Below are 23819 nucleotides of genomic sequence, written 5' to 3' on the forward strand. Positions count from 1 at the left end.
GGGAGACGGGCTGAGCCGTACCAAGCGCGGGGGCCGCGCCGCCGGCGGGGTCGCGGCGGCCAAACCACTGCGCAGAGCGGGGGAGCCTGGCGCGTACCAACCGCGTCCGCGAGGGGGCGTGGCTGGAGCGTACCAAGGGGGCCAGGGCGCCTCTGGAAAAGGGGCGTGTGAGGGAGGGATGGCAAGGGGAAGACACTGGGTCGCTCCCCAGCGTGGGAGGAGCTACGAGGTCGTGCGACGCAGAAACAACTTTGGGGGGAGTGATGAATGAGAGCGGAAGAGCGCACCAAGACGGGGGTGACACCCAGCGGTACCAAGTCATCTCCGAGACCTCAGCGAAAGTCCGTGGGACACGGAGCTGGGAGCTTACACCAAAAGCGCACCCATGAAAAAAGAAAAAAAAGACCACCAGTGGGAAAGAGGGGAGGTCAGAATAATGGGTCTGAGGGTTAAAGGACCGTCCGAGAGGCCTGAGTATGGCTGGCATCACGCAGCTTTAAGGTTTGTAGGAGACGACGGGTCTCTGCGGGGTAGGGAACTACAACCCCCAGCAGCCATTGCGCGCCCCGGGCGGGGATGGCTGTTCTGGGAGACCCCGCCCTCGTAGCCGCAAGCCCATTGGTCACCGCCTACGGCCCACGGCCCCCACCCCTTAAGCGCCTGGCCTCTCAGGTCTCGTCAAAGCGGTTCGCTTATTCACTGCGTCCGCTCAGCTAAAGTGACTGCGTAGTTTATTTGTTAGGCGTGTAAGAGTTCTTGTTTTTCAAACGTGATAACATCCAAGAGTGGTTATGAGGCCCGAAAGTGAATGTAATAATAAAATGTAGGAATCAGTGCTTGCTTGGCACAGTATTCTTGTTAGCTTTTCTTTCCTAAAAAAAAAAAAAAAATCCCCTTAGGGCTGGGGGTGTAGCTCGGAGGCAGAGCGCTTGCCCAGCCTTCGAGAGCGCCTGGGTTTTCCATTCCGTACCGCAGAACACACAGAAATCCTATTACTAGTACCTGTGCGCTTTCGTGCCGGGCAGCGAGTACACTGCGATGATCAGTTTACACCAGCTCCCTCACCAGCTGCTGATGTGTTCATTAAAACAAGTGCAAGTGGGCTGGCGGCCAGGAGGAAAGTTCTGCAAGGGAAGTCAGGAAAGTGACCTTTGAGCGGCCTGCCCTTCTAGAGAGGGTGGAAGAGTGCTAAAAACGAGGGTACAGCAAGAACCAAAGCCGGCAAGTGGGCAGAAAGAGGGGAGACCGGCGCAGAGGGGCGGGGGAGGAGCTGCGGGAGGAGAACGCTGGCCCGGCCGGCGGACCGGGTCTGCGCTTCAGTCTCCCTGTGCTTGGGGAGCACAGTACTCTCATTGACACGGTGCGCAAGTCACAGAATGACAGCACCACACAGAGCCTCCACGCGGCTGGGACGGAGGGCCCTCCTAAGAAGGCAGACAGACGGCAGGGTGAAGGACATGGGGACGGGGATGGCACGGAGACTCGATTTACTCTTTAGGTTCCCTGGAACTCATATTACTATGTGTGAATGCTGTCTCCTACGGAGTTTTGTTTTTTTTTTTTTGGGGGGGGTGTCTTTTTGAGACAATGTCTTGATAGGCAGTTTACGCTGGCCTTGAGCTCACTTTGTAGCCCAGGCTGGTCTGCCTCAGCCTACAGAGTGCTGGGATTACAGACATGCGCCACCACGCCCTGCTAAAGAGTTAACATATTGAAGACTCAACTCTTTTTACAGGATCCCTCCAGCTTCCGTGTTGAAAAGAGGACTGGGTAGCAAGTGGAAGCGGGAGGTGAGAAGTCGCAATGACGCAGTGGAGAGGACAGATGGGGCCGATGGAGGACGCCTGGCTGCAGCGGCTGTGGGGGACAACCAGGAAGGGAGACGCCAAGGGTTTTGCCTGTGTAGGGGTTGCACAGACTGCGTGCAAAGGAGAACTGCCACTTTCGGGGGAGGTTGTTTGTTCTGAGACCGGGTCTCGCTCAGGCTGGCCTTAAACTCATTATGTAGCTCAGGCTAGCTTCGACCTCAGCAATATTCCCTGCCTCGGCCTCCGAGAGCTGGGATTACAGGTGTGTGCCACCACACCTGGGAACACTGACTTCTTAGTGTTCCTGCTCCCAGCGTCCTTAGAAGTACTGGATCCAGGGGCCGGGGATATAGCTTAGTGGCACAAGCACCTGCCTGGCAAGTGCAAGGTCCTGAGTTTGACTCCTGGTACAAAAAAAGAAGTAATGAATCCAAACCCCTCACTAGGGCCCTGGCTGCCCTTGCAGGTGATCTCATGATCTCATCTCCTCCTTTCCTGCTCTCAACCTAATTAAAGCCTCTCCCTTCAGACCCCATCTGACCCCATGTGTAGGATGAATGCCCAGGATTTATACACATGGAGAGAAGCGTGTCAGGACCTTCCAGGGCAAGCAAAGTGGGAACTCCCATCAGAAGGCCACCAGTGACCCATGCACACCCATGTGGGTAGCAGCACAACTCAAAGGAGCTGAATTTTGGAAGCAGCCTATATGTCAGTGATGGCAAACCTTTTAGCAACTTCAATGATACCAACAGCCCACTGTGGCACGCCCGCCATAGGTCTGCCACCTCGGCAACATGTCATCAGCAGATGAACAGATTAAGACAATGTGGTATTTACACACAATGGAGTACTACTGTGCCATAAAGAAGGAGTCATTTGTAGGAAAATGGATGCACCTTGAGACCACACTGTTTAGTGAAACAGATCAGACACACAAGTGTGAATATCACATGGGTTCTCCTATATGAGAAATCCAATGTAGAAATAAATCAAAGTGTAAAATAATAAACAGGAGACAGGGAGATAGATCTTTTGCAAATGACAAAAAGGACTAAGATCGGAGGGGAAGGGAAGGAGATGTGAAAAGAATTAAGACGTGTCATGTACATGCGCCAGTTCTCCACAATGAATATAGTCACATACCACAACCACATACTAATGATTTTTTTAAAAAGGTGAAATGGGGGCTGGGGATTTAGCTCAGCGGCACAGCGCCTGCCCGGCAAGCTCGAGATCCTGAGTTGCGTGAGGTCCTGAGTTTGATTCCTGGTACCAAAAAAAGAAAACATGTAGGCTGAAATATCAGTCATACATAGGAAGCTCTCTGAAGCCAGCGCCTCTCCCGTCTGCCAAGGTGAAAGCCACTCTCATTTCATGTGTAAGTGCCACTGCGCAGGCTGGCGGCCACCATCGTGACTAAGCAGCTCCCATCTGCCAGGCTGCACACGTCCTGAGGAAGCCGCGTGTTCCCAAGCCTGTTTATGCCAGGTGCCCTCAATTTAATACCTTAAACCAGCCGGGTGTGGTGGCACGCACCTGTAATCCCAGCACTCAGGAGGCTGAGGCAGGAGAATCCTTTCGAGTTTGAGACCAGCCTGGGCTATAAAGTGAGCTCAAGGGCAGCCTGGACTGCCTATGGAGACCCTGTCTCAAAAAGACACACACACAAAAAAAATCTTAAGCCATGATCAAGCTGGTGGAATCCTAACTCAAGAGGTCCCACACACAAAGCATGTGGCCTGCGCAGGAAAGGAGGCAGGAGGTGCCAGGAAAAAGCTGCTGGGTTGAGTGCAAGCAAAGCCACTGCGAATGAAGGAATGGAAAGGCTCGCCAAAACCCAGGGGGCTCAGCCCTCCGTTTGCTTCCTAAGCATCTTCGTGTTCCCAAGCTCTTAAAACTTAAAAAAGTGCGGTCAACCGTCTTGTTTGTGGGTATAGTTTATAAAGAAAACGATGTATGCTGACTCAGAGGCCATACTGAAGAAAAGGTCTTGGTTCTAACAGAAATGTGTGTAGTGTGCTTCATTAAAGAATTAAAAGTATTAAAACTGCTGAGGGTGGAGGCTCGCGCCTCTAACCCAAGCACTTGGGAAGCTGAGGCAGGAGGCTCACGGTGAGTTTGAGGCCAGCCTGGGCTACAAAGCAAAACCCGGTCTCAAAAAACCCAAAAAGAAGTGTTACGATGGCCATTTGTGTCATTTGCCGTATCTTTCTAGCTCCTCAGCTGCCCAGTGATCGACCCCGCTGTGGCTGAGTAGAGCCCCGCAATTAACTATGGCCCACGTGAGTGCGATTATGTGAATTCAGCCTGGAACATCTCATTGCTGGGGGGAGGCCAGCCACTCTACGCCTTTAGTCTGTTGCTTGGCAACAGTCAAGGTCTCTCACCACGATGATGCCCCAGGCAGCATGAGAAAGGCGCTCTGGCTGTTCCTAGCAGTGCTGCTGGGGATTGGTATGCAGGAACTCAGGCCATCCTGGCAGCTTTGCGGCCTTTTCGCTCCATCTCCATTACCCAGCATTTGTTTATCAACTCCCAGTCTGAGTTTATTAAAAGGAAGAACTGGGCCAGGTGTGGTGGCATATGCCTGTGATCCCAGCATTTTGGGAGGCTGAGGCAGGAGGGTCACAAGCTCAAGCCCAGCCTAGGCGATTTATTTGGTGGCTTAGTGAGACTCTGTCTCAAACTGTTTTAAAGGGATTAGGGTGGGGATGTAGCTCAGTGTGAAGGCCTTGAGCTCCTCCCTAGTACAGTACTGCGAGGGGAAAAATGAGGCCTGCCCAGCACAAGTTCTTATATTCTGCCTTTAACTCATCCTAACTGGTGAGTGGTCCCCGAGTTAGTCCTGAGGGAGCGTCCGAGGCCGCCCGTGTTTAATTTATTCACCACAGCTCTATTCCCGCCCATGTTTAATTTATTCACAGCTCTATTCCAAGTGCCCAGCAGCACGGTGACTAAAAACCTGGTGTGGGGTACACAGGGGGCTCAGCATGCCCATCACTGCGGGCCACCTAGGCTGGCTGTCACCTCACCGCCCCTACACGCACACCCACCCGAAGCCGGCGTGTGGCGTGCCGCCAGTTCCCCATCCTGGGGACTGCAGGAAGAGCACCCGCCTGAGTCCTTGCCCCCAGGCCCAGGCAGTGAGAACAAACTGATAGAAACGGCAGTGTTCCCAAGCACAGCCCGTTCCCCCCTCAGGGACACGCTGGTGTCCCTGCAGCTGAGACGCATTTTGCCTCCCAGGGAGTTCTGGCCTGTGATAACAGCCACTCCTAGCCAGGGTCAAGGAGATGGGCAGGGATCTGCCCAAGGGCTCAGGGGTGCTGGGCGCAGTTCCAAGGGGACACTGTGTTCAGAGGGAAGTTTCCTCCCACGATCTGTCCCACTAGCGCTGGCTCATTCTCAGGGGCACAGGGGAAACGGGTTCTACCTGCGGTCCGGTCTCCTCGCTCTGGGCATGCACAGCGTGGCTGGGCCGCAGAACTCCCTGTGCTTCATCTAACTGGATGTCACAGTCGGGCGGCCCCACCGGCCAGAGACAGGAAATCTGGTGACTGGAAACATTTCTACCGATTTGTTTTGATCCAAACCCAGGTTTCCCTGTGGGGACGCCCCTCCCCCACAGGCAGCGCAGGCGGCTCCGGCCCCTCATCTCTCAGCAGCTCCGGACACAGCGCTCGCTCCCTCCTCAGAAAACCACTCCACTGCCACGACACCACACTTGCCTGGTTCTCCTCCCGGCTTCCTTCCGGCTCCCTGCCCACCCCTCACTGGGGGGTCTTTCTCAGGGCTCTGCCCTTGTTCTGGGGTCTTCTCCTCTTCCAGAGGTCACAAAATGGTGGCCCAGCAGCCTCATGGGACCCATCAGCAGAGTTTGTTTGGTCCTCACAGTGTTTTGGGTATTAAATTTGAAGGCCGTTAGGCGGGGCAAGCACTCTCCAAGTTCGCCACAGTCCCCATCGGGCCCTACTGTTTTACACCTGTCCGCTTCACGCATTTTCATAACCTGCCTGGTCCCTGAAGTCCTGAGTTTTCAGAAACCCCTGCTACACAGGCTGCCTGGGAAATCTCCCCACCTTCCACCTCCGCCACCACCGCCGGCCCTAGTCCATCTCTCCTGAGCCTCAGCTTGTTGACAAGGTGGATCCCCAGCCCCCTGGGGGCCCCGGATGTGGCAGTAACAGTCCAGGGCAGAGATGGAAACTTACTCGCCTCCAGGGGCCAGGCGGGCCATAGAAATGAGTGAACTAGTCAGGTATAAGAAAAGTCCACGGCCAGAAGTATAATCAAATTGGATCTTTACTCAACTACGGTGAATGCATGGAACAGAATACAAACATGTAGAATACTGGAGTTTATATTTTAAATTCAAAATTGAAAAAATACAAATTGAAAAATAGAAATATTATTAAAATTCTTTTCTCTTTCATAATTCTTTTGCTCCTTTGCCAAGTTGAGGTGGGAAGGCTGAGGACTTCCCTTCCACACCAAAGGGTCAGGGTCAGGTCTTGGGGGGCAGGCACGACAGGCCAGCCTCAAATCCTTCCTCTGGGAGTGAACTTTGCTCCATCTGGGTTCCTAATGGAAAACAGCTGGCCACTCACACAGCGTGGGTGCCCCAGACATGGACACGGGGTACAACGGTCTGGATCTCGCCACCTTCCCAAAGAACTGCCTTTAGGACCAGCGCCCTCCGCTCTGTGGTTCAACTACTGCGGTCTGCAGTCACGGAGAGATAGCAACACCTACCGAAACCCGCAAATGGGACAGTGTTACTTCATTGTCACAGAAAGTGGCTGCAGGAGTCTCGGGATTTGGCCTCTGAGCCCACCATCCATCCTGGTGACTACGGTCCAGGCCACCTCTCTCACTTCCAGTGTCCAAACGCAGCAAGGGGAGAGGAGTCAGATTATGCCCAGGGAGTGCATTCCTGCCTCTGCCATCCCGGGCCACCCGGATCACTCAAGGGGCAGCTGGTGGCCATCCCCGAGGAGCTGTGCTGTGTTCAAAGCCTCTGGCCGCCTCCTCAGGGAACTGGCTTTTGGTTCAAGCCACTATCAACTTGCCCACGGCTAACCCGAAGGAGCGTAACACCGCAGGTGTCCATGGTGTGTCCCTTTGGCTTCTCAGGTCCACTGAATGCAGGGGACGGGCGAGGACATGACTCCTGTCCCTGCCAAACACTGCTGCTTTGGATGGCGGTGCGCGGAGAACCCCAGGACAGGTCACTGCAGCCGTCTAGTTGTGCTTACAAGTTCTGCGCGGTGTGTGTGAAACGCGGTTCTCTCGATGCAGTCCGTTACTTCCCTGCGTCGGGCCTGCCTGGCGCCGCATCACGGACGTCCTCGGTCACATCGAAATTCCCAACACCACAAATAGATAAAGCTAACCGGGTGGTTAAGAGTTCATGAGCAGTGACAGAAAAGGCCACAACTGATCCGACTTTCAGGCAACTGGACTTGCAAAGCCTCTGGTTTACCTTCAAATCACCCCGAGACACAAATGCCCTGGACTCATGTTCTGGACGGCGTGTTCGTGACACACCGCGGCTCCCGGACGGGCGCGATCGGGTCCGCGGCAGGGTGGATCGCCCGGCTGTTCTCTCTGCGGCTCTTGCTCCTCTGCACGGCGAGCCCTACTGACACTTGAGGCCCTTTTTCAGTTCCTTGAGGATGGCGTCCCGGGTCTGCTCTGTGTACTGGTCGTAGCTCTTGCTGTGCCTGGACTCATAGTGGCGCTTCAAGTTGTACTCTTTCAACACAGACACGATTTTTTTGCATATTAGACACGTAGGCATGCTCTTCACTTCCACAAAGAAATAGTCTCGCTCCCATTTTTCTCGAAACACACGGCCCTCTCCTTCTCTCTTTCGTTTTGCCGCTTTTGGTAGAGACATGGGTACAAGAAAGATTTCACTTGTCTCTGAACGCTACCAAGGAGCAGCCACAGTGCCAGCCCCGTGCCAAGGCGCTGGGGGAACGCGAGGGGTGGTGGGGTGTGTGGCGAACCAGAGAGCACACGCCCCGCCAGAAGGCAGCGCCAGCCCTCAGAGCCAGGCATGGGGCAGGCCCGGGAGCCGGATCTCCCGACTGTCAAGAGGAGACTGCAGTGTGCGTCTCTGTGTGCGTGAATTAACCCCATTTGTACAACTCCCTTAAGGAAAGAGGACCACATATGCTAACACAGGGAAGGCCAAACAACTCACCTGCAGTGGCCCACGGGCCACCAAACTGCAACCTCTCTCCTGGGACGGGCCTGTGGCCCTTCATCCCAAGCCTGGAGGGTGGTGGTCCAGGAGCGGACCACGCTGAGTGACCCTCCAGTCCCACAACAGACACCTCGCCCCGCACCCAGGCCGCTGTCTACACCGCCTCTGAGGACGCGCCACAGGGTCCTCACCTGTCTTGACCCTGTTCCCTGTGAGGTCTTCCCTCAGGGATGGCCACTGTCCACCTTGCCCACAGCCCCAGAAAGGCCACCTCTAGCAAGGGCCCAGAGCCTGCACTCTCTGTGGGCACCTCATCCACTCCCATGGCTTTAACCAAACACACTGTCCCCTATGGACACATCCTGAGCTCCAACATGGCACCTGTCACCTGGACATCCCTAGGGCCCCTGGCACTCACGATCTACCATCGCCCCCAGCTCACGGTCCCCAGAGCCCTGCAGCCTCGGGACACGCCTTGTACTCCAGCCAGGAATGTGGCGCCTGCCCCGCTCTCCGGCTCCAGCCACCCCGGCTGCCAGGCACTGCCCCTTCTCTCAAGTGCCAGGCCCCCTTCTGCTGCTGCTGGGTACCTAGTCCCTGACCCCATGAACTGCTGCTTCTCTCTCCAGACTCTGCAGAACCCAGCTGGATCTGACGCCCTTCCTGGGTCCCTCTGCAGCCTGGGAGAGCACTGGTCCTGCCCACTACCTGACACCCGCCTGCCTCCTCGTCTCCCCAAGAGCAGGCTGCACCACGTGGCCTGACTCAACACGAGGCCCAGTGCCACCCAGCCCGGGGCCTGGGGGAGCCTGCAGAAGCGAGCACAGGAACAGAGATGAGCGGGTATCCTCCTGCCCAGTCCTGGGGACGTCAGTGACGGGAGCCGGGCGCGTGTTAAAAGGAACTTTATTGGGTGCTGGGGTTCAGATGAGATCCATGAGGATGTCGTCCTCCATGACGCTGGGCTGCAGGCCCGGCTGGGGGACCGGGCCCCGGGGACCCCCGCTCAGCAGCATCTGACCTGGGGGGCGGTGGGGAAGGACTGCATCTCCCAGTAGTCCCTGGGCCCATGGAGGGCCCGGGCCTGCTTCTTCCCTCAGCCAGGAGCCTGCGGCATCCGCTTCTCAGAAAGCCCTGGGTCCCATCACAGGTGCCCAATGACCCCACTGGTTGCCAATAGTTCCCGTGAGGCTTTGGGAGCCCTTCCCCTACACTAGTCCTCTGGCCCCAGACTACACTTTCCAGCACCCGCAGGACATGTAGGAGAGGATCACGGGAAGAGTTCTCACCCTTTAGGTCCTTGGCCCTGTGAGAGGTGCTTCCCAGCAGCCCACAGAGCCCCCTGAGGGCCTTGGGGAGACCCCTTGGCCATGGCACGCTTGCCCGCTGCTGGAGCTCCCTTACCTGGCATCGGAGCCCGCGGGGGAAGCTGGGCGGGCCAGGACTGAGCGGGTGGCGGGTGCAGGAGTGGGGGCCCCAGCTGGGGCTGCCCCAAGCTCTGGTGAGGTGGGGGCAGCAGCGCAGGAGCCCCTGGTGGCTGGAGGTGGTGGAGGGAGGCCTGGGGCGGGGGCACCCCGGTCTGGGGCTGGGGGAACACAGAGCGAGGCTCAGAGGCCCGGGTGAAGCCCTGCCACACCCACCACCTGCTGCTGTCTGAGCTTCTCAGAAGGTCTCAGCCTGCACTTTGGGATCTCAGCAGAAGCCCCCGTAAGCAGGGAGTGGGGTGTATGTTTTGCTGGGAGCCCTGGGGAGAATCTATCACACCCACTGACCAAAGCTGATCTCCTTCCACCCAGACAAAAAAATCAGAACCGCTGGGGCCAGGACCTCTAGCTCCCAGCTGCTCCACACCAAATCTCACCGGTGGTGGGTTGAGAAGCAGGCTCCGAAGCTGGGGATTGGCCCCAGGGTTCTGGGGCCGAAGGATGGATCCAGGAGGGGGTGGGCCAGGGGCAGCTCCAGGAGGGCCTTGAGGGGCACCTGGGGGAGCCTGGGTGGTACCTGGGGCCTGGGGCTGTCCTGCGGCCCCAGATGCCCCCACAGTGCCCTGAGGTTGGGACTGTGGTGGTCGGAGCTGAAGCTGCTGGGAAGAGAGACGCGGGTGAGGGAGCTGGCAGAGGCCCACCCGCGTCTCCCTCAGAGAGGAGTGATGGACGGACGTCCTCTGGGGCTGACCCGCCCGCCCTGTCCTCACCAGATTCTGCGAGGGCCTTGCTTGGTCCTCCAGAATAGGGCCCAGGCCTGGAGGTGCCTGCTGTCCTCCTATCTGCATGGGGAGAGAAGGGCAGGTCAGTGATGGGAGGGGGGGCGCCCTGAGCCTGGGCAGGGAAGGGGCAGGTGCCAGAGGGGATGGGCTCACCCCGCGCTGCTGCTCCAGCTTCTGCTGTTGGACCTGCTTGTGGTTGGTGATGACCTGGCGGATGCCATTGACGAAGCCGCTCTGGTCGTAGGGGATGAGGCCCATGAAGATCTTCTTCTTGGACGAGTAGAGCAGCATGAGCACACGCACCTCACAGGGGGCCGTGTGGGGGAAGTGCACGCAGCCGGCCTGCAGACGGACAGACAGACAGGCGCCTCAGGTCCTCGTGCCCTGGAGGTGGCTACCACCCACCCAAGAAGGTTCCAGAAGCCCTACACACAGGGACGGCGGGGTTTCTCCTGTAGGAGGCTGAAAGCAGTGCTGCTCTGGGGCTGCTCCAGACAGCAAGCGGGGCTCAGGGGTGAGTCAGAGGGCGAGACCAGCCCCTGCTGACAGCCAAGGGACAGGGAAGAAAGCAAGGTCCCTGCACGAGGACAGCCTCGGCTCTGACCGGCGCCACCGCCCCACGGGTCTTGTTTCCTTGGCCATGACAAGCCCGGGCTGCCCCTGAAAGGCCACCTGGAGGGACCCAACCTTGAGAGAGGGGCTCAGAGCGTGTGACTGACAGTTGTGGTGGGCCTAAGACCAAGTTCCGGCCGCGCCCTCTCTCAGAACCCTCTCCATGGTGCCGGCCCCGTGAACTGAGGAAGCAGCGCAGACATGGCAGTCCCCGTGACCAGAAGACAGGTGATAACCATCTGCCCTAGCAGAGGCTCCACCCGCCGGACATGCGGTGGATGCTGTAGTCACCTCACGCTTCACAACCGGGGCTGAGGAGCTGACCTTGAGGCCTCTATTCTCTGAGCCTCAGTTTCCCATTTGAGGCAGAGCTAGTGCTGCCCACCCGACACCCATGTGCCAGTGCCACTTCGAAGAGCTCTGGCTGTTCGGGAAGTGACGTGTCCAGGTCCCAGGGCCCAAGTCACTGCGGCCCAGCAGGCCAGGCCCAGCTCCAGGGCAGATTCTGTTTCCCAAGGAATGGCAAGTTCATGGTGGTGCCTCTTCCCTCACCCAACTTCGGCACTGTGCACACGCTGCCCGCAGCCACAACTGCCCCGTCCCACGCCGGGAGAAACAGAGACCCGGGCCAAGGCACCTGGAGCCACAAGACCAGCTCCCTCGGGGACCCTCGCCCTCAGAACCTAGCTGCTACGCCAAGGAGTCAAAAGCTGCGGCACGGGCCACGCACAGGACCTGTGTGACCTCCCAGCGGGGCCGCACGCTAGCTTCTCGACGACCATGGGCATGACAGTCCCCGAGCCGGGCCACAGGACTGCACAAGTAAACCGTCTGCGAGCCCAGTGCAGCGGTCCGGCTCTTTGGAAGGGGCCGTGCCCAAGAGGGGGCTCCTCGAGGCGACCCCCGGGATGAGGACAAAGGCCACAGAGCACGCGTGTGAGCACGGCGACACCCGAAGGCGGCCTGCAAGGCCGCAGCGGCACCGAGGAAGGACGCAGCGCGCCTGACCCTGGCTTTCTGCAGCCCCCAAAGCCTGGGGACTGAGCAGCTGCTCCCCGAGGCCGCGGTGCGGAGCATGAGCTGGGCAGCCCAGGCCTCCACCCCGCCCGTGTCCCTCTCAGCACCGCGCTTCCTCCTGGCTGCGCTGGGACACGCCTCGGCCTGGCGCCCATCACCCCTCAGAGCGGCTCCAGGCTCTGTGCAGCACAGCAGCGAAGGCGCTGGGTTCCAACCCCACCCTCGCCAAAAAGCCTCCCTGGCCAGGGGGCCCGGGGCTGCGGGCAGAGGCGGCAGCTGGCAGGACAGAGGGGGCGCCCGCCCGGACTCACGAAGCCGTTGCCCATGATGCGGTAGAGGCCTTTGAGGGACTCCAGGTCCTTGTTGGTGAAGTGGAACTGCACCATCCTCGAGTTCCGGAACAGAGGGCCCAGGGTGGTCTGCAGGGACACCAGGGTCACGCGTGGGAATGAGGAGGGGGCAGAGGCAGGGAGGTCAGGGAGGCCGGACGGGGCTCCTTGGGGCACGGTACACACCAGCAGCTGCTGGGGGATGAGCTGCATGATCAGCTTCTGCGGCCACTGCTCGGTCTTCCTGGGGAGCGACATGAGGACAGGGGTCAGGAGGGAGCGGACCCGGACCCACCCCGCCCCAGGGCCACCTACAGGTTCTCTTCGTGATTCACGTAGACCTGGCAGGGGAGGGACCGGGTCAGCTTGGTGTTGGCATCCACCGAGGCGGGCTTGGGCTTCTGAGGGAAGAAGCAGTCACGGTGAGGACGGGCCGGCCTGGCCTTGACCGCCCTGCCTCCCCCTGCCGCCCCCAAGCCCAAGCCACCCGCTCCACCAACCCCACCTCCTCTGGCTCCAGATGCCTCCTCCAGCCCTGAGCCCCACGCGCGCTGTCTCCCAGCGGCCACGACCACAAGGCCCCTTCCGGACCCCAAATCCTGTTTTCCTGGATTCGTCACCTCAACACAACTTCTTCGACACTGAGCTACATCCCCAGCACTTTGTATTTTTCTGAGACGGGGCTGGGGCTGTCATTAAATTGGGCTCCTCCCCCATCGGGCTCACAAGTGTTGGGACTATAGGGTGACTGCAAAGTCTGGTAACATAACTTTTAAGCCCGCCTGGGCCCCGAGCCCCAGATCCATGGTTCGGTGAGGCCCTGAGTTCTACCTGCCTAATGCAGCCCTGACGCACTCACCTCCTGCCACTCGAGCACCCCGCTCCAGGCCAGCAGCTTGTTAGAGACTGACTGCTGCCCACCAAGTGCTGGCGCGCCCAGCTGGGCCGGGGAAGGACCACTGACGCCACCTGGGGCCACTGTGCCCGCCTGCGGAGGAGGAGGGGCGGGACGGGCCTTAACACACCCCCCCCAAGCACCCCCGTCAGAGCCTTCACACACACACACACACACACACACACACACACACACACACCACCCCCAGCACCCTGTCAGAGCCAGGAGGGGCCGTGTCCCAACGCTGCAGGACACTGAGGACTCACAGGTCCGGAGATGCCTGGACACCCAGGTTCCCTAGGTTCCTCTGACCCTGGAACCCGACCCTTGAGACCTGCCCCAGCCTTCCCCCCTCACGTGTGCCGTGAGCTCCAGAGGCCCCAGACGCCCCTCCAAGGCTGCCCCAACCTGGGAGGGCAAATGGCACCGCTCACTGCCCTCGCCCCGAAGCCAGCGGGATGGACACATGTACCTACCATGGACGGTGCCCCAGGCTGTGCGGCAGGGGCCAGGCCCGGGCCAGGCACGACCGTGGAGACCAGGTTGGGCTGCGAGGCAGGAGGCGCCTTGGAGGCACCAGCAGCCCCCGGGGGTAATGTTGGGGGTGTGGCCTGGCTGAAGGGGGGTCCCACTCCTGAAGCAGCCTGCTGGAGAGGGTTGATGGGCGAGACTGCGGGAGAGACAGAGGGGACAAGTAGGGAGCCATGCAGAGAGGGCCCACGCTCCCGGAGGTCCCCCACCACCCGGGACTCACAGCGCGGGCCCAGCCCGGCCTTCTGGCTCTTGGCAGCCTCCACTGCATTCTGCGCTGCGACCTGCGCCGCGCTCAGGTTCCCGGGGACCTGCGGGGGGAGCGGCTGGGTGTGCCAGGGCCCAGGGCACCGTACCCTGCTCTGCCATCCGCACTCCTGCCTCCTCACACCACGGGCTGCTCCTCACCACCCTCGGGCCCCCACGCCCCCTGGAGACTCCTGCACCCCACACGCCCCAGTGCTCAGTTCTGTCTCTGCCACAAAGTGAGGACTCCTATGAGGCCCAGGCCCGAGCCCCTTCCTGGCGACAGCCATACCTGATACTGCGGCGGCACAGGGGGCAGGGACTGCTGGGGCGCGGCCGAGAGTGTGGCACCCGAGGGGGGCGCGGGTGGCAGAGGCACCTGCTGCTTGGGCTGGAGGGCGCCTGGGGCCGAGCCACCCCCAACTGAGACCGGAGGAGGAAAGGGAGGAAGTCCAGAAGCCTGGTCAGAGGGAGCAGGGAGACACCCGAGCCCTGCCCTGTCCCACCACCCGTGCCCAGGCCTCACCGGGCAGCACCAGCCCTCGCACCAGCACCATGTGCCGGGGGTCCTGGCTCACATCCGCCGGCAGCTGCATCGGCTCCAGCATGGCTGGGGGGGCGGCCTTCTCGAATAGAAGCCGAAGGGCTGGCAGCTTCCGAGGGGACACGATGGAGAAGTGGATGCCTCGCTGCAGGAGAGGAGACAGGGGTCTGCACAGCGCCCTCTACCGGGCACTGCCACGGGTTTCCATGCTGCCACCCTCATGGTGAGATCCGGGATTGGGTCCCCAGGCCCCGGGCAAGGGCTGTTTTGACAAGCACAAGGAAAAAGAGCTACACACAGAGCCCACCACTACTCGGGAATCCAGGTCCGAGCCCTCCTCTTTCAGACCCAGGCGTCCAGACCCCAAGTCGCTCTTAACTAGACAGACCCCGGGGTGCTGGCTCCAGCCCTCTCTTCCCCCAGACCGGGGCCCAGGCCCCGCCTCCTCCCTCAGGCCGGGCCCTCACCTCCCCGATCTCCTGCACGAGGCTCTCGGTTGTGTACCCCGAGTAGGTGGTGCTCTCCACAGCAGGCAGCAGGTACGGCGGCGAGTTGCAGATGAGCAGGCACACACGGTGCGTCTGGCCACTGCCGGGGCAAGACAAGGCACGGGATGAACCCCAGCAGGCCCTGAGAAGGAAGCCGGGCCTGGCCAAGCTGAGGCTCACCCCTGCCCCCCAGGGCGTCAGGGGCAATGGTCCGGTGCGCAACTGTCAACACGGCGGGGGGCGTGAGATGGCACCAAGGGGTGGGCTACACTCACATCTGCTCGCGCATCTTCTTGAAGTCATCGAAGAGCTGCAGAGCTGTGCTGAGGCCCTCTGCGATGAGGCTGCAGCTCTCACCGCCGCCGCCCATGAACCTGCGGGAGGCCGGGCAGTCAGCCCGCTGCCCTCACCCGGTCTGGCCACCCACGAAGGGCCTGCTTCCTTCCTGTCCCCCACCCGTGGCGGACCGTGTGCCCCAGGGCACTGCCTGAGGGTGAGGATGGGAGATCCCAAGCCTAGGCCCCCGTGCTGTCCCAGCCCTGGTGTGACTGCCACCTGGCCACCCTCCTGCCGTCCCCTCCTCTCTGAGCTGTCCGCACCGTCTTTACAGCTGCCCCGCCTCACCAGCCAAGGATGGGGGCTCCTCTGCCCACACACAGTGCTACAGCCTGAAGCGTATCCTCCGCAGAGCAGGCTGAGGTCCTAACCTCCAGTACCTCACAGGGTGACCTTACTGGAAACAAGATCTCTACAGATCATATAGGTAAGCTGAGGCTACTGGGGGCCCCAAGCCAGAGGGACTGGTATCTGTGAAAGGGACAAGCTGGACACGTAGACCGACACACGGAGAGGGAAGAGGCTGGCGGCGGCCCTGTGAAAACTGGGTGACACTACCGTAGGCAGGCATGGCTGGGGCCACCAGCAGAGGACAGAGACAAGGAAGGACCGTTCTCCTCTGGGTCTGAGAAGGAGCCTGGCCCCGCCAGCACCCTGACCTCGGGCTTCCAGACTCAAAGCTGCGAGTCAGTAGAGCTCTGGCTCTCACCCAGTTCCTGCGCTTGTGGCAGCTGTGTAGGAATCTCCCAATCTCTCTCTCTCTCTCTCTCTCACACACACACACACACACACACACACACACCGGTTCCCCTGCAGCTGTCCATCCTGGGGGGTGGGCCCGGAAGGCCTTTACTGCAGCAGTTACTACCACCGCTCTTCAAGCTGACTTTGTCGGAGGGGACGAGTATGACCCCCTGAACTGCGGTCTCGGCGTCCGAGTCTGCCTCCATGTCCCCATGGGCAGGAGTAGGGCTAGACTCCTCTCTTGTCCCCAGCCCTGCCCACCACACTCCGCATGTGGGAGGCCACGGGGAAACGTGCGCTAAATAAACAAGAAGCAAAGCCAGCCGCGCCCAGGGTCCCTGGGCAGTAGCTCCCTCGACGCACATGCATGCAGCTGGCCAGAGTCCACGGTTACCCAAGGTCTAGGCCCTAGGAGGCGGAGGAAACCCATACCCTCAGCCCACAAGCCCTGTGGCACACCCGGCCCGCAGGCCTCTGTGCGTGTGCTCCCCGGACCACAGCCCATTCTGGCCTAGTCAGAAACCCAACTGATCGTGTCTCCAGCCCAACATGGCGTTGTCCTCCTCCAAGAAGCCTGCCTGAATCACAAGTCACCTGACACCATGGTTGCCCGCCTCCCAACTCCACGTGTGCACCCCTCAGTGAGGGAGTCCAAGTCACCTGAGCCCTCCTGCAGTGTACCCCAGGTCATGTAGGCCGAGGCACCGCCGGCCACACACGGATACATCGCAGTGGACAGAGCTGAGGTGGCTGGGCCCTCATCTCCCTGCCCCAGTGCCACAGGAACTTTAAGCCCATAGAGGTGGGCAGACGCCACTGCATACACCTACCCTACACCCAGCCTGCTGTCCAGCCTCTTACTACAGGAGAAATGAAAGCCCAACATTCTCAGGCCCTTCTGAGACTCAAGCCTATTACCCTGCCTGAGCTGAGGTGATAAGGAGCAGCTGCTTTCTGCCCTTCTTCCTCTGCCCTTTTCATTGTTTTTCATTTGTTTGTTTTGAGACCAAGTCTCACTATGGAGTTTGGCCTGGCCTCAACCTCATGGTGATCCTCCTGCCTCATCCTCCTGAATACCCGGATTACAGGAGTGCAACCCACCCCCAGCTTGGTGTGTCCTTTTGATGTGATGAAAATGTCTTGGAAAGACACAAACATGGTACTGCACAACACTGTGAAAGTAGTAAAAGCTACCAAATTATACACTAAAAGGATTACTTCTTCGAGGTGTAGTACCATGCATCTGTAATCTCAACACTCAGGAAGCTGAGGCAGGAGGAACACCACAACTTTGAGGCCAGCCTGGAAGTGAGGCTCAAGATCAGAGTTCAAGACCAGCCTGAGGGCTGGGGATTTAGCTCAGTGGCATAGCACCTGCCTGGCAAGCGTGATGTCGTGAGTTCAATTCCCAGTACCGAAAACAACAACAAACCCTCCCCCACCAAAAAAACAGCCTGAACTAAATACTTAAGACTGTCTAAAAAAAGAGGAGGGGAAACGGGGAAGGGGAGGGGATATAGTGGTGCAGGCCTGTCATCCCAGCTACTTAGGAGACTGAAGCAGGAAGACCACAAGTTTGAGGCCAGCCTGAGCAGTTTAGATTATCACAAAATATTAAAAATTGCAAAGGGCTGGGGCTATAGCTCAGTGGTAGAGCACTTGTCTACCCTGGGTTCAATCTCCAATATAGCAAGTTAGAAAAAATAAAACTTTGGAGGAAAAGTGTGACAGAGGGTCTCACTATGACACCCTAAAGCTTGCTTTTTTCTTATTGAACTCAACTGTAAGTTATGCTACCAGCTGCAAGAAAGACATGTAACAAACACCATCAAACAGATGAGAAAGGGGCTGGGCACTCAGCTCTGTGGTACAGCACCTGCCTGGCAAGGCCAAGGTCCTGAGTTCAGTTTCCCAGTACCAAAAAAAAAATAAAAAAAATAAAAATTCCAGATGAGAAAAACAAACAAACAAAAAAAAAGTCAGTTGCAAACATGGCTTAAATACCGTCAAATATATGTCTGTCTATCTTACTTATTTTGCAGTGCTGGGGATCAAACCAGGCCCTTGGGTTTGCTAAGCAAATACACTACCATCAAGCTACGCCCCCAGCCCCATTCTTATTTTATGTTTAAGTTTACCTGGGACTAAGCTTTAATGGCTGAGAATATACATTCCCTCAGTGACAAGAGTACTTGCCTAATGTACCTGAGGCCTTGGGTTCAATCCGCTGCTGCTGCAGTGCAAAAAATTTAAAATAAAGCCCCCTTGGTGATGGTGGCAATGACTCTTGATACTTTTTTTTGGTAAGACAGGGTCTCATTATGCAGTTCAAGCTGGCTATAACCTCACTACAGAGCCCAGGCTGGCCTCGAATTCACAGCAATCCTCCTGCCTCAGCCTCCCAGGTGGTGGGATTACAGGCGTGAGCCACCATTCCAGCAACTCTTAGTACTTGGCCGGCCCTGGAACCTGTCCCACTTGTCCTACCTATTACCACACTCTTGAGCTGCCACACTGGAATGCCCCAGGATGTAACAGCAGCCGGTGCTACCAAGGAAATGCTGTGAGCCATCCTGGCACCCACCAAACACAGAACCACACGGGTCAGACTTTGTCACGTCCCTCTGACAACTCCTTGGTGTCACTTGCGCACAAACACAAAACTGAAAGAATAAACAAACTGCTACAGGGGAAGACACTTGGGTCTATTTTTCGTCTACCTCTATTGTTTTTGATCCTAGGCTTCCAGCTGTTAAGAAAGGAAATGCAAGCTGAAAGCAAGGACACATCAACAAAACAAAGCACAATGCCAGCCTCCCTCCTTTAATTTGAAACCTCGCAGAAGATAAGATTTCTCCCAGTGTGAAAGAAGCCTGCTTGCTGGTAGTCTCTGCTACAGACCAAGGAAGGTCAGGCACCTAATCCACACAGTTGTACTGGACTAGATCAAAACAGTGACCTTGGGAAACAGTAAACACTGGCTGACAACGTTTATCAGCTGCTCTGGAAGATTCCAGACGGAGAACACAGCTAGCTTTTGTGTGGTTCCAGGTATGGAACTTTCAGAGTTCAGGGATAGGGTAGACGAAGGATTAAGGTGTTTGGATAACAGTTCCCCTTTTCCAGAGTGTTTGGAATTCCCCTCTTTTCTTTTCTATGTACTTCAGGTTGGCCTTGAACTCACTCTGTATCCCAGGCTGGCCTCAAACTCACAGCAAGCCTCTGGCCTCAGCCTCCCTGAGTGCTGGGATGACAGGTGTGCATCAACACACCCGGATGTGGGTTTTGTTTTGTTTTTTTCTGTCATGCTGAGGATTGAATCCAGACACTACCACTATATCCCCTCTTTTTATTTTGGGAGTGGATCTTACTAAGTCACTAAATTGTTCAAGGATATTCAAATTCTCAATCCTGCCTCAGCCTCCCAGAATGTGGGTATAACTGGGCATGGCGGCACATGCCTATAATCCCAGCACTTGGGAGAATGAGGCAGGAGGATTGTTGGGGAAGGACTGTGATCACTAATGAACCGATCACTGATGGTCGGCTAATGATCCCCAGCTGTACTGAGTGTTCGTGGTGCGGGGTGTTGGAGGCTCGCCCGAGGATGGTTACCATCAGCTGAGAGGCAGAAATGGAAAGGGGTAATGAATTTCTCCCGTTGGTCTGAGTTATGTTCTGGGTTCCAATAAAAAGGGATTGAGATGGGTGATCTGGGCTGCTGCAGTCCCAGAGGCTGTGGGCCCCCGCCCCCAGACTTTTGCCGCTTGTTTTTCTTATCGTTTACCTTTTCTTATTCATCCACACGCACCTAGTTCTCAGGACCTGTCACTACAGGTAATACCAAGAGAGCATTGCAAGTTTGAGGGCAGCCTGTGTTTCAAAAAAAAAAAAATGCAGCCAGGCATAGTGGTGCACATCTGTAATCCCAGTACTTCGGAGGCTGACGCAGGAGGATTGTTGCAAGTTCAAGACCAGCCTGGGCTACAAGGAGAGCTCAAAGGACAGCCTGAACTGCATAGGGAGACCCTGTCTCAAAAAGACAAAAAAAACAATGTGATTGTACACTACCCTACTGGACTCCAGCAGAATTTTGTTTTGAGAGAATCTCCCTATGTAGCTCAAACTGGCCTTAAACTCACAGCAATTCTTCTGCCTCAGCCTCCAGAGTGCTTCGATTATAAGGCCACAAGGCCTGGCAGAATTTTCTAAGAAAAAAATTTAACTGCATTTACTAACGTTCAACATCCACTGGAGGTTTGGCTTCTCCCTGCAGGTTCCAATCATTGGTTTACTCAGCTAAGATCTCTTAAGGCCTGTTGGGTCCTAAGTCCCAGCTGGAAGTGAATAGCAGGAGAAATTCCCAGGACCTGGACAGACATGGAAGGATTAAGACGAAGGATTAAGGTGTTTGGATAACAGTTCCCCTTTTCCAGAGAGTCTAGAAGTATGGCGCTGTGGGAGGGGAACACAGGAATGGAGGAGAGAGCAAGCAGCTGCTTGTAAAAATCCAGGACAATTTCTCATATGTGGACATGTGAGCTGGGATCATAATGGTAATGTAGGAGTTTACCAGAGCAACTACTTTGAAGGGCATTTTGGGCACTCACACACTCAACAGTTTTCCTAAGGCCTCTGTCGTACCAGCCCTGGGTTGGTGCGAGAGGTGCTAGGGACTTGAGGGGAACCCGACTTGGATCTCCAGCCTCAAGGACCCCACTGAATGTTACTCCATTCTTAGGACAATCTAAAAACCAGTGGCTAGTGGGCTGGGGGTTTAGCTCAGCGGCACAGCGCCTGCCTGGCAAGTGCGAGGTCGTGGGTGCGATTCCTGGTACCGGAAAACAAAACAAACAAAAAAAACCAGTGGCTATCAAATGAGGTAAATTTTGCCCGCCAGGGGACATCTGCTAACACACTGAGACATTTTTGGTTGCCATGCCTTTTGGGCAGAAGAAGCTGGGCCTGGTGGCACATGCCCATAAGCCAGGCTACTCTGGCAGACTGAGGCAGGAAGACTACAAGTTTGAGGACAACTCTAGCAACTAAGCAAAACCTTGTCTCATAATGAAAAATAAAAAATAAAAAACGCTAGGAATGTAGGAATGTGACTCCATGGTAGAGTGCTAAGTTCAACCCCCAATATGGCAAAAAAAAGAAAAAAAGAAATCTTAGAAGAGCTGGGAATGTAGCCCAGAGGTAAAGCACTCATCTAACATGTGAGGGGCCCTGCTTCAATTCCCAGCACCACCAAGAAACACACACACACTGTAGCAAGCTGGGCATGATGGAACTGGGGACCAGCCTGGGTAGCACAGCAAGACCCTGTTGTGCTCAACTAGTAAAACACCAAGACAGGGAGCATGGAAAGGACACTCAGGTGTCCGTTTTCCATCTCGGGCTCAGCACCCACATGCAGTCCATGCGTGTGAACGTCAGGGCAGCCACCGATCACGGCTGCTTTTTATCAAACCCTGACCATAGCTGCATGCGCACAGTACGAACACCTCCTCCTGGGATTCTTCCCACATCAGGGCGGGCCACAATTCCCTTACCCATCTGCCAAGCAGGAAACTGAGGCATAAAAATATGGGAAAAGCTTACAGGGCATTTCCTGTGTGCCAGGCACAGCCTGTAACACAGTCCTCACCTCATTTCACCGTCAAAACATCCCATGAGCTGAGCTGGTGGTCGCCCGCCTCAGGATACTCCCCAACAATCCCACCTCCCGGTTTTCACACGGGGCATGGCCCCTCCTACCCAGAACAGAGCCGACTCCTATAGCAAACAGCATGCGGCACAAGGGATGGTGTGCGGCTTCCTCTGGCTCTCTGTATCAGTCATTCAGGAAAAGGGAGCTGCCAGAGAGCAACTTTGGTCTCCAGTCAGTAGGCAGAGGAGCAGAGATTCCTCCGGCAGGGCCTGGCCCGGCCCAACCCTTCATGACTGCGGGCACCTGGGAGACCCTGAGCTGAACCATCCAGCTTGGCCACCCCTGAGTTCATTAACTAGGGGTAACCTGTTATACAACAACGGACAGCTAGTTTTACACTACCAACAGCGGGGTGCGGTGGCTCACCTATAATCCCAGCACTCAGGAGGCTGAGCCCTGGCTACACACGAGACCTTGACTCAAAAAGCAAAACACAAAACAAAATAAATAAAAAAAAAATACTACCAACAGCCCCATTTCAGGAATGAAGTCCCTGTGTGCTAGGAACTCCTGGGTCTGAAAGCTCAGCGGGCGAATAGTTCCTTCTGAGCCCAGGCTGCCTGACTTGAGGCTGCAGAATCAACTATCAAACTCTGACCCAAACCATAGAGGAGTCTCCCCTCTGCATTCAGGGCTCAAATCCCCTGAAAGCGGACAAGATGACAGGAAGGGACAGACCAGAAGCACACGGAGAGCACAGGGCGGCCATTCCACAACCGGATGGCAACACTGCGGAGCACACGGAACCGCAAGTGACACAGGAACAAAAACCTCCCTCTCCCTCACGGTCCCTTCAACGACCCAGGGTGAGGAAACAGCTCCTGCAGCTCAAGCCCGAGCCGCCACTCTCTCAGTCCCCGACAGGGTCCCCCAACCTGCCCAAGGGTGGAGAAAAGCTCACTTAATGCCATCAAGCCAGGTGACAAACTCATAGGCGCTGCTGGTGGGAGCGTGACACTGTACGTAGGACTCCGGGGCGCAGTCCACTGTGTTGAAGACCACCAAGCTGTACTGGGTACCCCCATACTGGGTGAGAAGGCACAGGAAGCGTTAATCAGGGACGTGAACTTTTTCCCCTCGGAAAGAACTTGGAGCTCCCAGTTTCCTGCTGCTGCTAACCAAGCACCAGAAATTCCCCGCAGCTTCTTCCATCCGGCCGGGCGCCCGCGTCCTAAGGACCTGCCATCCGGACCCCGCCTCCTCCCCAGCCCCGGGGTCCCGGCCCCGCCTCCTCCCCAGCCCCGGGGTCCCGGCCCCGCCTCCTCCCCAGACCCCGGGTCCGGGCCCAGGTTCCTCAGCCTCCGGGTCACAGACTCACGTCACCCCCGAAGTCTGTCTCCGCAGGAGGACCACCATTGAAATACCTGCGAGGACGGAGGTGCAGAGCGAGGTCAGGCACCGGCTGTGCACGGCCCACCTCGGAGGGAGGCCGCCCCGCGAGACCGTACTCACTCGATGGCCGGGAGCAGGTAGTGCTTGCGCAGCCCCTCGAAGTAGGGCCCCAGGTTGGCGGTGCCCTCGATCACAAACACCACGTCGGCCACCAGGCCCCCGGCCCGGGCCGGGCCCTCGGACCCGGGCACCATCCCCCGAGTAGGCGCCGCCACCGCCGCCACGGCCCCCTGGGAACGAGCGGAAGTGCGCGGGGCGTGCGCGCGCACCCGGGCCGGATGTCTGCGCGGCTCGGCGGACGCGCGGGCGGCCATGTTTGTGCGGGGCACTCGGCGCCGTTTTCTACTCTTTCCCTTCTCTTTCCCGTCCACAGCGTGAATATTCATGCAGGACATAGTGAGCCCCTTCGGAGATCTCGTGGGAAGTGGTGAATTATTGTAAAAACTGTCTAGAACAAAATAAACAGAAGGAAACACATTCGGCCGCCATCTTTGAGCGGGGCGCCTAAGTCGGACTCGGGCTCAAAGAGCGGGGGAAGGAGACGTGGTTGCTAGGCAATATGTACGCGGCTCTTGTTTTCCAACAGAGAGATTAAATTGCTCCTTCTGTTCCTTCGGGCGCGCGAGACCTGGAAAGGAACTTGTGGAGGAGCCAATCGCGTCGTCTGAAACGAGGTTACTACGCAACGCTCTGCGCTCAGTTTGGAAGACTGCAGCTGTTTTCTCTCAGGCAGAACGTGAGCGC

The 23819-nt window shown here is 57.5% G+C and overlaps 2 protein-coding genes across 3 annotated transcripts in view; both read right to left on the reverse strand.

Annotated features, from left to right (window-relative positions):
- The window catches only part of Ptov1 (prostate tumor overexpressed 1), a gene marked incomplete in the record, with an annotated part of 8197 nt that extends 8082 nt beyond the window's left edge, over positions 1-115 (reverse strand). The window contains 1 exon segment of the mRNA XM_013508969.1: positions 1-115.
- Positions 116-6095: 5980 nt separating this feature from the next.
- On the reverse strand, positions 6096-23564 carry Med25 (mediator complex subunit 25). 2 transcript variants are annotated; one of them, XM_005412823.2, is made up of 18 exons: positions 23136-23564; positions 23002-23047; positions 22585-22709; positions 15166-15264; positions 14870-14990; positions 14385-14547; positions 14151-14281; positions 13836-13923; positions 13558-13751; positions 13046-13174; positions 12502-12587; positions 12373-12430; positions 12169-12276; positions 10382-10570; positions 10217-10288; positions 9884-10102; positions 9427-9607; positions 6096-7694 (listed from the first exon to the last, which is right to left on the reverse strand). In XM_005412823.2, the coding sequence occupies exons 1-18, from the start codon at positions 23468-23470 to the stop codon at positions 7450-7452; spliced, it is 2589 nt and encodes an 862-aa protein (XP_005412880.1). In that variant the 5' UTR covers positions 23471-23564; the 3' UTR covers positions 6096-7449. The 2 variants fall into 2 exon arrangements, with proteins under 2 accessions (XP_005412880.1, XP_005412881.2); XM_005412824.2 differs by lacking the exon at positions 6096-7694 and adding an exon at positions 8912-9043 and having other exon boundaries at positions 23136-23349.
- Positions 23565-23819: the final 255 nt, after the last annotated feature.

Source organism: Chinchilla lanigera, unplaced genomic scaffold, assembly GCF_000276665.1.
Source record: "Chinchilla lanigera isolate Chin_1 unplaced genomic scaffold, ChiLan1.0 scaffold00158, whole genome shotgun sequence".
NCBI classification, from domain to species: Eukaryota; Metazoa; Chordata; class Mammalia; order Rodentia; family Chinchillidae; genus Chinchilla; species Chinchilla lanigera.